This window comes from Eretmochelys imbricata, chromosome 2 (genome assembly GCF_965152235.1).
Source record: "Eretmochelys imbricata isolate rEreImb1 chromosome 2, rEreImb1.hap1, whole genome shotgun sequence".
Taxonomy (NCBI): domain Eukaryota; kingdom Metazoa; phylum Chordata; order Testudines; family Cheloniidae; genus Eretmochelys; species Eretmochelys imbricata.
In genome coordinates, this window is record NC_135573.1 from 267,234,997 (window position 1) to 267,250,094 (window position 15,098).

The 15,098-nt window shown below is 50.7% G+C and overlaps 2 protein-coding genes across 2 annotated transcripts in view; both read right to left on the reverse strand.

Annotated features, from left to right (window-relative positions):
* Nucleotides 1-246: 246 nt before the first annotated feature.
* The window catches only part of LOC144260216 (uncharacterized), a 53,536-nt gene continuing 38,684 nt past the window's right edge, over nucleotides 247-15,098 (reverse strand). Inside the window, exon 4 of the mRNA XM_077808771.1 lies at nucleotides 247-6,276. Coding sequence (XP_077664897.1) covers nucleotides 5,251-6,276 — 1,026 coding nt within the window. The 3' untranslated portion in view covers nucleotides 247-5,250. The remainder of the gene's footprint in view (nucleotides 6,277-15,098) is intronic.
* LOC144260077 (zinc finger protein 566-like) lies at nucleotides 6,491-14,090 on the reverse strand. Its single transcript, XM_077808624.1, has 4 exons — nucleotides 13,973-14,090; nucleotides 8,109-8,235; nucleotides 7,415-7,528; nucleotides 6,491-6,781 (listed from the first exon to the last, which is right to left on the reverse strand). Exons 1-4 carry the CDS (start codon nucleotides 14,012-14,014, stop codon nucleotides 6,723-6,725), a joined length of 342 nt encoding a protein of 113 aa, XP_077664750.1. The 5' UTR covers nucleotides 14,015-14,090; the 3' UTR covers nucleotides 6,491-6,722.

Sequence of the window (15,098 nt, forward strand, 5' to 3'; positions counted from 1 at the left end):
TATGCGTATCCCCAAATTTTGTACCTTTTTCCCTAAATTCCACAAACCTGCATGGCCTTCCTCACAGGGGCACCACTTCAGATTTTGCGGGGGGGGGTGTCTCACAACTTTAACCATGATTCCAAGGGCTACTTAGGCACCTGAAAACTGTAGGTTTTTTTGCAGATCATAATTAGAAATTAGCTGACAGGAGCCCTGCATCTAATTCCTATATAAAGAAAGAAAATATATATACAAACACCAATTAAAGCCACATTTTAAGTTTATATGTAAGTTTAAAACAATCAGGAGATAATACAGCAAGATATTCCCAATCGCAAACCTTGAGGTGTCAATTTTGGAGCCTTAACACAGGTCTCAGAAACACACGTTTGTTACTTTGTACACTATCGATAGTAGAGATAAATAAAAATAAATAAAATTTGCTTAAAATCTGCTTACTTTCTCTAACAGACTCACTCCGTGTTACTGCCATTATCTCCTCTATTTTAGTCAATTGTTTCTCACTCCACTATAAACATATTTACATAATTTTAACATGTGGTTAAGTTTCTCTTTTTTTAACAGGAATTTATTTTTTGGATAAATTCAGCATTTACATTTACCGAGCACAATCATGTACGTGACTCACTAACATTTGACTCTGTCCTTACTATTAGTAGCGGACTTGGTACCGCATTTATTTTCATATGTATTAAATTATTTTACAGATATAATAAAAATACAATTTGAAAATAAGCGACCTTCATCTGCCCAGTGTCTGAAATTCTGTGTTCAGCTTTTTTTTTAAACTGGCATTGCTAAGGTGAGTACAAGCTAAATTTACATTCTCGACGGATACTGTTATTTGACTGTACCGCTTCAAATAATAAATGACAAAGCACAATATGTAACCATGATAATTACTCCAGCCAGGACAAGCTAGGTATTTTAGCACTCACTACTCAAAGAATTAAACTTAAGCATAAGAGAGAAATAAAATTAGGAAATGCACAGACCAGTCCAAAAACTAAAATAACAGCACTGTGATCCTTAACGAACTCTGACAGATAAAAGGACAGAGAATATATGTGCCTTGCGCATTTCGACAGGAAGTACCAAGAAGTAACAACAATACAAGGGTGTGAGGGCGAGAGAAACGGTGTGTGTTGCAGGGAGTGTGTGTGTGTGTGAGAGAGAGAGAGAGAGAGGGAGGGAGGGAGAAAGTGTGTGTGTTGGGGGAGTGCGTACGGGAGACTGTCTGAGAGGGAGACTGTGTGTGGTGTGAGTGTGTCTTTAACTCAAGCCCTCAGGAGCCCGAGTGCTTGTTCAGTACAGAAGCAGCTGCAGCTCCCACTCCTGAGCCAGAGGCCCCCTTCAGCCTCCCCGCTCAGCAGAGACCGACCTGGGAATGCCCACTTCTAGCATTGGGCAAGCTCCCCCAGTGCCACGCTAGCCATGGATCAGCTTCCCACAGAAGGGGAGACTGCCTTGGCGGCGGGAGCTGGGTGGCCAGAGATGGTGGCAGCTGCTGGCTGGGCGCCCAGCTCTGGGAGGGGTGGCTCTGGGAGGGCTAAGGCAAATTTTGGGTTGACACTAGCCCCCCCCAGTGCTGTCCCTGTATATAGAACAGAACTGCCTTGATGGCAGGGTTGTTGTAGCTGTGTTGGTCCCAGGAGATTAGAGAGACAAGGTGGGGGAGGTAATACCTTTTGTTGGACCAGCTGCTATTGGGGAGACAAGCTTTCCAGCCACGCACAGCTCTTCAATTCTTAGCTGTCTGGCAGGTGCTTTCGGAGGGCGGTGGGAGCTGATTTTGACCTACCAACTGCGGGCACATTTTGATCCTCAAAGGGAAATGCATTTCGAGGCTTTCCACTCAGCAACCTCAGGCTGCAGCCTCGTGGTGGAACAAAACCAAATGCCCAGCAAAGAAAGCGAGAGAAGCTTAATAGTAGTAAATATTTAGCTCCTCTACAGCTGCCTGGTCCAAGTTCACGTTCATCCTCTTGCCTCCAGTTAGAACAGCTGAACTTGTTTCATTATCAGAGCTCTTTAACGCTTGACCTCTTCCCAGGCATCGGACAAACTTTATCCCCCACAGAAGCCTCTGCGCTAAGTCAGAGCGAGAGTCCCTATTTCAGAGGTTAAACGGAGCGAGAAGGGAAGTGACTTGCCCAGTCACAGAGGGACACAGCAGCAGAGCTGCAGAAACAGCCTTTTCCAGGCGAGCTTTATACCCGGACCTGGCTCCCCTTCACTGTGAGACACCCGGATATCAGTCATAGCATTGCTGTATCTAATGAGCAGCCACTGAGCAGATCAGTAGAACACACTGTAACCCTTGGAAACGAGGCTGGCACCAGGGAAATGGTTAATATTGGTGGATGAGTTGACAAAGTTGACCAAATGAAATTAATAGGCAGCAGGTTTAAAACAAATAAAAGGAAGTATTTCTTCATACAACCTGTGGAACTCCTTGCCAGAGGATGTTGTGATGTCCAAGACTATAACAGGGTTCAAAAAAGAACTAGATAAATTCATGGAGGATAGGTCCATCAATGGCTAGGATGGGCAGGATGGTGTCGCTAGCTTCTGTTTCCCAGAAGCTGGAAATGGGCGATGGGATGGATCACTTGATGATTACCTGTTCTGTTGATTCCCTCTGGGGCACCTGGCACTGGCCGCTGTCAGAGACAGGATACTGGGCTAGATGGACCTTTGGTCTGACCCAGTATGGCCATTCTTATTTTAAAGGCTGGGACTGCCATGCTGGAGCAGGGAGTGGGAGGATTCCTGGCTGCTGGGAAATGCGGGTGGGAGTCTCAGCAAAACCTCCCTCCCTAATAGGATTCCACCCTCCTGCCTTGCCCTGAACCACCGTCCTGCCGCCCGATCCTGAGCATGTCTTCAGGCTGGGACCCAGCAGGAGGTGGCTCCCTTGGGCTAGCCAGGAAGCAATTGGCTTTGCATGGAGAGACTCCGTGTAGGGAGATGGGGTCAGCAAGGTGTTTGGGTGCTAGGGGGAGTCGGGGTGATTTTTCTCAGCTGGGGAAGAGAGGCACCAAGTGTACTCATCTCCCGTGCCTCCCTGCAGAACACAGAGGAGCGGCCCCCACAGCCAATGGTAAGTTACACTGCTCAATACAAGAAGGGCCAAGTGTCTGCATCTTCAGGGGCTTGTGGGCATGGATGTCCCCAGCATCTCTACGATCTTTACCAGTCAACATGGTACCCTACAAAATAATAACACAATCCCTTCACTCTGCAGGGTTCAAAAAAGAACTAGATAAATTCCTGGAGGATAGGTCCATCAACAGCTATTAGCCAGGATGGGCAGAGATGGTGTCCCTAGCCTCTGTTTGCCAGAAGCTGGGAATGGGCAACAAGGAATGGATCACTTGGTGATTACCTGTTCTGTTCATTCCCTCTGGGGCACCTGACACTGGCCACTGTCAGAAGACAGGATACTGGGCTAGATGGATACTTTGGTCTGACTCAGTGTGTCCGTTCTTATGCACATCGGTGGTCTTATCTCACTTCCCCTGAGCTGTTGCTGGGAGCAACTCTTTGTCTCTGTAGCTCTCCCATTTCGCTCTAGGACATTTTGTTTTACAGCCAGAGACCAGAGCATCCCTAGGACCCCAGCCAGCTGAATATTACAGACCTGGCTGTTTTCCATGCAACTGCTTAGCACACAGCTTGTTCCGAGAGCAGGTTCTCAACAGCTGCAATTGCCAACCCCATTGTGCTCTGCGGTTTGATTTTTCCTCCCCACTCTCCGTTCCAGCTGCTGACACACTCAGTTACTGATATTCAGCATCCCTGGCTTCTACCTGCAATCTGGGGAGCTCCCTAGCCTGACACTCTGACTTTGCATCCAGTGCAGTATTAGGCCTTGATTCGGTAGCCCTGCTATATGAGGTTTGGCAGGTGGAGGCTGCCTGTCCCACCCACTGCAAGGCCTGGCACTGTGGCTATTGCAGGGGTCTGTGTGCTACAGACAGTTACTCAGGGTTCTCCTCCTTCTGCACAAACCACACAGCTAAAGGTATAGTCGTGGATTTTAAGGCCACAAGGGACCCTTGTGATCATCTAGTCTGGCCTCCTGCACAGCCAGGCCACAGAACCCCACCCCGTAATTCCTGCACCAAGCCTGTATTTTGTGGTTGAACCAGAGCATGTTTATTACAAAGCAGCCATTTCTTGTGGGAATTTTCAGGGGCTGTGCAAGATTTGACTTCGGAGGGAAACTTTCCCCACCTGGTTCCGTATGTATCTTTCCAAGCAATTCAAGTTACAGCACTCAGAAGAGCCAACATTTAAAGAGAAAGGAGTTCTCCGCCTTAACTTTAGCAGAGCCACAGGAGGCCAGAGCTGGGGCACTGCTATCATAGTTACCCCGCTAAACCAAACAAGGAGCCATGGCCATGGTCCCCTCTAAAACAAAACACCTTTCCCTTACCCCAATCTGCGGTTCAGGGCTTTTCATTCCCTGATCTTTCTGGAATTAGGACAGTCCCCCTTGAGATAGGGGATGTCCCACAGTCATTTCAAATCCCGAACATTTACATGCTCAGTTGCACCAGTTTGACAGAGGGTCTGATATTGATCCTCTTTAATTAAAAGGTCTAAAAAACCATGTGAACACTTTTCTCTCTCTTTAAACCAGGTTTACTTCATTTATGTTAAATTGGCCAGGAACAGATTTAATCTATGCTCAAATAAACTGAAGTAAGAGTGTCCACACAGGGGTTTGTTCTGACTTACCTAAATTGGTGTAAACTTGTGTGTAGACAACCCCTAAATCAAAAGTTCTGTCTCTGTAAAATGAGCAAACCAAACCAAACGATAGATAAGCTGCCCCTTCTTCTCAGAGACCCCTCCTGGCTCCCTCTGAGTCTCTCCTGCATTTGAGGGAAGGTAGATTCTTATATACCCCAACCCAGCCCTTTCTCAACAGGCCTATCACAGTCCTGGCCTCTCTGAAGCCTACAATTCCTAGACTGCCTTGCTCTGTGGGTCTGGTGAAAGAGGGTTTTCCAGCCCCGCCTGCCCCTTGGAATCCAGGCCCTGAACAGGGACAGCAGTAGGGAGATACTTCCCTGACCACACCCTGCCCTCGCAAGACCACTCCCTCTCCCTCCCCACATTCCTAACCTCACAGATACGTCTCCTCGAGACACTCCTGGAATGGAGCAGTGCTGGGCCTGGAGGGCTGGTACGTGTCTGGTGTGGGTCTGTCCACACCCACCTTCCATAAGCCCGAGGTTATGGCTTCATCCCCACATGGCTTTTCAGGTGCTTGGCCAGTTCGTTCTTCCGATGGTAGAGCCTCTGGCACTGGGGACACTGGTATGGCTTCTCTCCAGTGTGGACCCTCTGGTGCGTGGCGAGCTCCTTCTCACTCCGGAAACTTTTCCCACACTCGGCACATTCCGGTCGCTTTTTCGTGTGGATTCTCTGGTGTTTCCGGCGCTGCGAGACCCGGTTGAAGCTTTTCCCGCAGTGGCTGCAGTTGTAGGGTCTCTCCCCGGTGTGGGTCCTCTGATGATCGGTGAGTGTGCTCCTCGTGCTGAAGCTCTTCCCGCACTCCGCGCACGGGTAGGGTCGCTCCCCCGTGTGGATCCTCTGGTGCTTGACAAGCCCGTTCCGGCGGCGGAAGCTGCTCCCGCACTCGGTGCATTTGTAAGGCCTCTCGCCGGTGTGGATGCCCTGGTGGGAGGCCAGAGCCGACTTGTGCCGGAAGCGTTTGTCACAGTCGCTGCACTGATAAGGCCTCTCTCCCGAATGGATCCGCTGATGATATTTCAGGCGGGAATTGGTGGCGAAACCTTTCCCGCACAGGGCACAGGGGTACGGCCGCTCCCCGGTGTGGATTCTCTGGTGATACCTCAGTCCTGGCCGTGTGGTGAAGCATTTCCCACAGTCGGCACATAGGTACGGCCCTCCCTCCCCGGCATGACTTTTCTGGTGCGTCAGGAGCACCTTCCTCTGGATGAAACTCTTCCCGCACTCCATGCATTTATGCGGCTTCTCTCCCGTGTGGGTTTTCTGGTGCTGGGTCAGGTAGACTCTCTGGCTGAACCTTTTCCCACATTCCGTGCATTTAAAGGGCCTCTCCCCCGTGTGGATGGTCTGGTGCGTGAGAAGGTTGGACTTCTGGCTGAAGCTCTTCCCGCACTCGGTGCACTCGTACGGTCGCTCTCCTGTGTGGATTCGCTGGTGTGACACGAGGTGCTGCATGCGGCTGAACCTCTTCCCACATTCGCTGCACTCGTAAGGTCTCTCTCCAGTGTGGATTCTCTTGTGCGTGCTCAGATTCTGCCTCCTGGTGAAGCTTTTCCCACACTCCGTACATTTCAGCAGCTTCTCTTTTGTGCCGCAGCTCTGGAGATCAGGGTCACTGGTGAGTTTGCTGGATCTTCTGGTTTGTTTGCACAAAACTTTCTCTTTGAACTTTTTTGATGAGGTCCCTTGAACATCTGGATTTCCATGACATTCTTCCAGGTCCGACTCCCTTTTAGTTTTCTTCCTGGACCAATTTGCCGATGGAAAATTACAGAGAAATTCTGCACAGATGATAGGCTTCATATTAGAAATCTGTATCATGATGAGGTGGGAATTAACTGTCTAACCACTGTGAAAGGTCAAGTTACAGACACTCTCAAGGTAAAATTCATACATATTCCATGCAGAACAACTGCATTAAAGGAACATTATTTAGGTGGCAAAGCCAAGCATCAGAATGTTGGAAAATTCAGATTGACAGATGTCCTGTGCACTGAATAAGGCCAGGGTCCTGTGCAAAACCAATATGTGATCATGTAATTAAAGATCTTAATGATACAAAAGGGGCTGAATTTAAGTTGCACGGGTAAACATAAATTTGGCATTTCCTAGCTTTGGAGTGTCTGACTCTGCAACCCAAATAACGCTATTTTAACATGGATTTTGTAATGAAATTTCCTAGTTATTTTTTAAATGGCAACAGGGAAAAAAACCAATGATATTCTGTTCAACTGCAGCAACCCCACCCACTCTATTATGCATCTTCAGTCAGGTGTGAACCCCGAGCTGTTAGCACTGCTACCTAACGTCTCCCACCCGAGCTACTAGACGAATCACGTTAGCAGGCAGTAGGAAAAGACTGTTACCCCAGCCAGTCTCCATGGTGTTTAGGTACCAAAGTCCTACAAGGGGCAGAGGTTCATTTATAGAATGCTGCTTTTACTGCACTAATCTTGATGAAAACTCCCAGTTTATAACGGGCTGCGCTCTGGATTCACTTCTCAGGTTCTGGTCTGTCTCAACGCAGGCAAACCTTGCATTAACTTCAACAGCCCAAATCCTGATATTGTAGCTCAGGGAAAGTCCCAGGCTGAGCTGGCAGGGCTGACAGAGCTGGGTATAAGCAGTCATTGGGAATACTCACCCCTGGAAGCACTTGGAAGAATTTCTCTCCCCTCCGGGGCCTGCTGGTCCCCGACACACAGCTCTTCCCCTCGTTCAAGCTTGGTTATCATCTCAGGTTTGGCATCTGCATGGCCTGTTTATTTAGAGAGAAAATCGCATTTGGACAGAGCCAGTCCCTGGCACCTGCAGAGCTCACTTGTCTGCCTGATTTTGGGGCTCTAAATGTGAAGCTGGTTTTAACTTTCACTGAAGGGAATCATCAGTTTCTACTCTTGTACTGCAGAGACGGCTTCAAAAGTCTCACTGATCATCAGGGTTGGAAGTGCATCGCTGATTACTGATGGTGCCCCCTACAAAGGGTTAACGTACAGGGAGGGGAAAACCAGTCTTGGGATCTGTGAAACATCTGTAGATCCCTGCATATTTGGAGGTCACCAAACCAATCGGCAGCAAAGTGAGCGCTAGCCAGGCTAGCTTGGTTGGGGCTAGGGCTCTCTCCTGGCTGCTGGCCAGCTCCCTGCAGCAGAACTGATTCCTGCATTGGCAAGCAGGGTGGCTGCTTGGCTAACACCTGAGTGAGTGTTACAAAGGGCACAGGCTATTTCAGGCCATCCCAGGATATTTCAAATGCTTATTGAAGGGATTCTGAATGTGTCTGAAGCAGTGAACATGCCTCCAAAATCCCATGTCCTCCAGCCCAAGTCACTTGTTACCTAGAAGAAACAGATTCTCATAGTTCTCCAGCATCACGGCCCGGTACAGCTCCTTCTGCCAGTCTGCCAGCATCTCCCACTCCTCCCGGGAAAACCAGACAGCCACCTCCTCAAACATCACCCGGCCCTGCAATGACAAGCATTTCATGCTCAGCCCTTGCTGCTTCCACCTCCTGCCGCCCCAGACTCAGCCCGGCAGGAGGGTCACACCTGTGGGCACCCGCCTGACAGCAGACACCTGTCCTAAGGGCAGCCCACCTCACATGGGTGTAACGTCAAGGTCCTGGAAGGGAACAGGAGGCACCCTTTGCTTTCTCAGGGCTCACTGGGCTGATGGACACTATCCGAGGCCTGTTCAGAGCTCTCTCATGTCTTATTCGGATGGTGCATATACTATCCTGGGCTATTAACAGGGAAGCCAGGCCTGAGTCCAGCCTCCACTCAGACATGCTGCTCAGGCCCTGCACCCGGGGCTTTTATTATCTAATTCGTGCATTTCAGTAGTGCCCAGAGGCCCCAGTCAAGCTCAGAGCCCCACTGCACTGGGTGCTTCACACACACAGACTAGGGAACAGTCCCGGCCCCAAAGAGCTGACAACGTAAGTGGGCAAGACAAACATGAACAGGGAAAGGAGTGCACAATAATAGAATCATAGCAATGCAGGGCTGGACGCAACCTCGAGAAGTCATCAAGTCCAACCCCCTGTACTGAGGCAGGACCAAATAAAGCTAGACCATCCCTGACAGGTGTTTGTAGCCACATCTCTCCTGAAGTGTGGTGCCCAGAACTGGACACAGTACTTCAGCTGAGGCCTCACCAGTGCTGAGCGCAGCAGGACAATGACCTCCTGCGTCTTACGTACGACACTCCTGTTAATACACCCCAGAATGTTCTTAGCCTTTTTCACAACTCCATCCCATTGCTGACCCATATTCAGTGTGTGCCCCACTCTAACCCCCGGCTCCTTTTCAGCTGCCACCAAGCCAGTTACTTCCACGTACAAGCAGAGCAAACCATGAAAGTGTCAGGTACCTTCCACAATATTTTTTGTTTAGATCTGTAATTTGGGGATAGGGTTTTCTTACATTATTATTAGGGCCCTACCAAATTCAAGGTCCATTTTGGTCAATTTCACGGTCATAGGATTTTAAACATTGTAAATTTCATGATTTCAGCTATTTAAATCTGAAATTTCACGGTGTTGTTATTGTAGGCGTCCTGACCCAAAAAGGAGTTGGGGGGGCGGGTTTTCAGTACTGCGACGCTTACTTCTGCGCTGCGGCTGGCGATGGCTCTGCCTTCAGAGCTGGGCAGCTGGAGAGCAGCAGCTGCTGGCCGGAAACCCAGCTCTGAAGGCAGAGCCGCCGCCAACCGCAGTGCAGAAGTAAGGGTGGCAATCCCGCAATACCTCCAAAATAACCTTGTGACCCCCCTGCAACTCCCTTTTGGGTCAGGACCCCCAATTTGAGAAGCACTGGTCTCCCCCGTGAAATCGCTATAATATAGGGTAAAAGCACACAAAAGACCAGATTTCACAGGGGGAGACCAGATTTCACGGTCCGTGACGCGTTTCTCATGGCTGTGGTAATTTGGTAGGGCCCTAATTATTATACATCATCAGCATACGACAGGGCAGGAGTGGGAGGGAAGGGAACACAGGAACCGATTAGCGCAAAGGAAGATGCAGGAGAGGAGGTCGGGGACTGAGAGAGGCAAGGGCAGGAGAAGGATGAGGGTGGGGGCAGCTGAAGTGAACAAATTGGAGGGGGGGGCGCAGGAGGTCTGGAGCAAGCAGCCAATCAGCAGAAAAGAAAGAACATTCTGAATTTATAAGGGCTGGTTGGCAGCTGCCCCTCACGTTCCAGTGGGGGGGACAGCCTGCATATCCCAGGTGGTGGGGGCTAATCTCAGTTGGAGACTACCTGGAGCAGCCAGGAGGGCATTAAACTAACAATAAAGGGGGAGGGTGCTAAGGAGGCAAAGGCAAATAGAAGGTCAGACTCCGTGTCTCACAAACAATCTGAATGAATGTGACAGAGAGGAAGGGAAGAAATGTTTCCATTGCTTCTATACCAATGTAGGAGTCCGGGTAACAAGCAGACGGAATTGGAAGTTCTCACTGATGAGAAGGGATGTGATATAACGGGCACCACAGTTTTCAAGTATATAAAAGGTTGTTACACGGAGGAGGGAGAAAAATAGTTCTTCTTGACCTCTGAGGAGAGGACAAGAAGCAATGGGCTTAAATTGCAGCAAGGGCAGTTTAGGTTGGACACTAGAAAAAACTTGCTAACTGTCAGGGTGGTTCGGCACTGGAATAAATTGCCAAGGGAGGTTGTGGAATCTCCGGCATTGGGGATTTTTAAGAGCAGGTTGGACAAACCCCTGTCAGGGATGGTCTAGATAATACTTAGTCCTGCCTTGAGTGCAGGGGACTGGACTAGATGACTTCTCAAGGTCTCTTCCAGTCCTACGATTCTATAATTACTAAAGCCTGGTGGGACAATTTGCAAGACTGGCATGTTAAAATGAATGGTTATAATCTGTTTAGGACGAACATCGGGGCTAAAAGAACGGGGGGAGGGGGATTTCTACACCTGTTTTAGAGTTTTTGATAACTTAGAACCTCAGGATCTTGAACGCATATGGATCAATGTGCTAATTACAAAGCACAGGGAGGGGTCTGGTACACACCACCTTATCAAGTCAAGGAACAGAGGGAGTTTCTCCGTAGGCACCTGTCTGTAATGTGGGGAAAGAAAAATTGGGCAGCTCTGAGGGACTTCTGCTTGGAATGATGTGCTGGGGCCTCATGCAGCCAATAATAAAACATCACTAGGAGTTTCTAAAGATGCGGAACCATTTTTTTGTTCTGTGTTTGTATGACGAATGGCATCTGGTCTGACAAGCACTTCTCAACACTACAGAAATGCCATTGTTACTTTTCTAACCCAAAAGGTATTGCCCCCAACACGAGGTAACTATTCTGGACCTCATTCTGGCTGGCAAAGGTAAATTATCCGCTAGCCTGGAAGCTGTGGTTGCCTCAGGACCAGTGATCATGACCTGATTACATTCAATATAGGCAAACGGAGGACAGTCCCAACCAGTAATACATATACATGGTGCTTCAGAAGGGCTAATTTCCCAAAGCTGAGGAAAATTTTCAGTGAATTTGACTGGGAGGACAGACGGAAAAATGTGTCTGAAAATGGGGAGTTCTTTAACAAGAGTTGATTAGAGGGCCAAAAAGCTGCAATTCCACAATGAAGAAAGAGAAACCCTACAAATGGACCCCCCACGACCCACCCCAGGGACCTTCTACATGCTTCCAAAGCCACACAAACAGGGGACTCCAGGCAGACCCATCATATCTGGCCACAGCACTCCTACTGAAGGAATATCAAGACTCACAGAAGCCATCCTCAAACCGCACACCACACAAAGGGCCAGCTTCTTCCAGGACACTACGAGCTTCCTCCACAAACGCCGCAACATTAACAACCTCCCTAACACCAACGTCCCTCACAATGACAGTATCGCTGCCTACCTCAAATATCTGCAAGACAATGGACAACCCTCAGAGATCCACCCCAAACACATCGCCAAACTCATCCAATTCATCCTCACCCCTAACAACTTTACAGTCAACAAACACTTAGTCCAAAGCATGGGAACAGCCCTGGGTGCTAGGATGGCTCCCCAATGTGCCACCCTATTTATACATAAAAGAATTTCTAGACAAGTGCACCCCAAAAACAATGATATATTTGAGAGACACCAATGATATTTTCATCCTCTGGACAGACGACTAACTCCCTCATAGATTTTCACCACAACTTCTACAACCACCACCCGTCCACTAAACTCTCTTTGGAACACTCCCACACCAGCATCAATTTCCTGGTCACCTCGATCACCTTCAGCAATGGAACCCTACAGATAATTACATACAAGAAAGCCACGGATCACCACACCTATCCTGACAGATCCAGTCACCACCCAAAACACACCAAGAAATCTGTTATCTACAGCTCAGCACTCAGATACCACAGACTATGCTTGGAGGTGAAAATCCGGAACTCACACCTTAACACTCAAAACCGCCTTTACCAAACACGGACACTCCACCAGAGAAGTAGATTGTATCCTGGAACAGGCCACCCACATACCCCGAGAGAGCCTGCTTCCATACAGAAATAAAGCCCCCTGACTATACACCCCTAGTGGTCACCTACCACCCCACACTGGAACCCATATGGGGAATCATCAAACAACCCATCCTCAATGGAGACCCCATCCTGAAAGAAATCTGTCCTGAACCCCCACTTCTGGCAACCAAACAGCCCCCCACAACTCCAGGCTCATCATCAGAAGCAAGCTCCCCACAGACCTGGTCACACCAACTCAAAGCAGCACCAGACCCTGTCAAAACAGATGCAAAACCTGCAGACATATCTCCACTGCTACAATGCTCAACACCGCCTACAACACACCTTTCAAGATCCATGGATCCTACACATGCCCATCACAACATGTGGTGTACCTCATCCAGTGTACTAAATGCCCCGATAGCAACCATGTGGGTCACACCAGACGGTCACGACACTCTTGACACCCATGTGGGTGGGTGAACACGTCTCACAAAGTGATCACTCTACATCCGACCTCTCAGTCCTCGTCCTCAAAGGCAAGCTGCACAACACTTTCAAAAGAGGAGCTTGGGAGATTAAATTCATAACCCTGCTAGGTACTGGGACCGAACCACCATGGAAAATCATGGACCAAACAGAGACCCAACAATCTGTAAACTTTTTTGTCCTCTGACTGCAGATATGTTAACGAGCCACTCCACCTTGAATGGTCCCAACTAATTACGCTAAACAATCTCTTCCACCTTGTATTTAGCTGCGAGGCTTCAGTACTTTTCCCAGACCTGAAGAAGAGCTCTGTACAGCTCCTCTCTCCCCCAACAGAAGCTGGTCCAGTCAAAGACAGGACCTCACCCCCCCCTTGTAGCGCAAATCAAGAGGGCAGCTTTGGCTAACAGCCATCCCTGTTCAAAGGTGAAGGCAACAATTAGATATAAAAATCAACAGAAAAGTGAAAAGAAGGGAAGCTAGACAGCAATCAACAGACATTAGCAGATAAGAAATGCAGAAAAAAGACAGGAGCCAACCTCCCCTCCCGCCCTGGGGGCAGGACCCCACACGCCCCCCACCCTAAGGCCTCCCACCAACCCACATAATCTGGGGGTAGGCAGGACTCGCCCTGCCCCCCATAAAATGGATAAAACAACCTAACAAATTCCACCACACAAAAGGAACCATGATTAGAAAACACCGGGACATGCTGGGGCTGGATCGGTCCCTGCTGGCCCAAGGCTCTGGGACTTTAATGGGGAGGGGTAATGAACCCCCGCGGGGCGGGCGGATTCTCCATCCCCGGCCAGGTTTCAGCCCAGCCGGGCTGGTTTCCGAAGAGCTCTGCGCTGGGGTCGCCTGCCGGCGGGTCTCCGGCCGCGGTGACCCAGGGGCCAGCCCCGCCCAGCCCCTCCCTGGGACTCCGCGGACACACCCGCAGCTCGCCCGGGCCTGGACCGGGCACGCGGGGCGGTGCGTCCCGCCAGCTGCCAGGCGGCTCGGCTCTCCCCAGCCCGGCGGGCTGGAGCTGCCGGCTGCCCCTTCCCCCGGCCGCGGGCTCCCCCCACGCCGCCCCCCGGAGCCAGGGGCTGGAGCGAGGCGGGGAAGGCGGCCGCCCCCCGGAGCCCGGCGCAGGCTCCAGGCCCCGCTGTGGTGGCTGCGGGGCCGGGGGCCGCTCCCCACTCGCACGCCCCGCAGCCGGGCCCTGAGCCCCGGCCTACCTGAGCCGGGGGCGCCCCGGCCCGCGGCCTCTTCCTCCCCATGGCGCCGGGCTGCCGGCTGCGCCCCGGGAGGACGGGAAGCGAGCTCCGGAGCAGGGAGCGGTGGGGCGGGCGAGACGGGCCGGGAGTCCTGCCACAGGGACGCCTGGCGGCCCCGCTCGGCATAGCCCCGGCCTGCCGGGAGCGGTCCCTTCGCCCGCCCGCCGGTCTCCTCCCCTTCCCGGCGCGTCCTGCCCCGCGCCCCCGGGGCCGCGCCGCCCGCAGCTGGGCTTCGGGGTGTCCTGCAGCTCCGCGCCCCCAGCCCCTTTCCCCGCCCTTCCCGGCTGTGGCCGCTGGCCAGTTCAGGGGGGAGGCGCTAACCCGTGCCCAGCCTGGGCAGGGCAACCCTTAAAAACGGGGAGCCTGCGGGCACTGGTACTGGGAACCCCCAACCCGGGCTCTGGTTAAGGGCCTGACAAGCTGTGATAGTCTGTTTCAAGAGGCCCGAGCCTGGGGTCTAGGCCACATGAGAGCAGGAACACAGGAACTGCCCCACTGGATCAGACTGGGGATCTAGTACCCTCTCTGACACTGGGCAGCTTCAGAGGAAGAGGCAAGAAACCGCACAGTAGATGTGGGATAATCTGCCCCATGAGGAGTTTTGTCCTCTTCTCCGATCATTAGAGATTGTTTTAAACCAGTGGCTCTCAACTACCGGACCCATTTCAGGAGTTGGGTTTGTCTTGTGTACCCCAAGTTTCACCTCACTTAAAAACTACTTGCTTAAAAAATCAGACATAAAAATACAAAAGTGTCCCAGTGCATTATTACGGAAACAGTGCTGACTGTCTCATTTTGTCTGTATGAAATTTTAGTTTGTACTGCACTGACTTTTCTGGTGCTTTTTACGTAGCCGGTTGTAAAACTAGGCAAATCTCTAGATGAGTTGATGAACCCGGGGAAGACCTCTGCGTACCCCTGGTTGAGAACCAGTGCTTTAAACTGTGAAGTGCAAGGTTTAGCTCCCTTCCCTTTTGGTTAGCATTAACTATCGAAACTCTGACTGTCCTTGTTAGCCATATAAACATACATCACATCCCTCTTTGAATTTTACTGCATTCTTAGACTTCATGTGGCAGATCCCCAG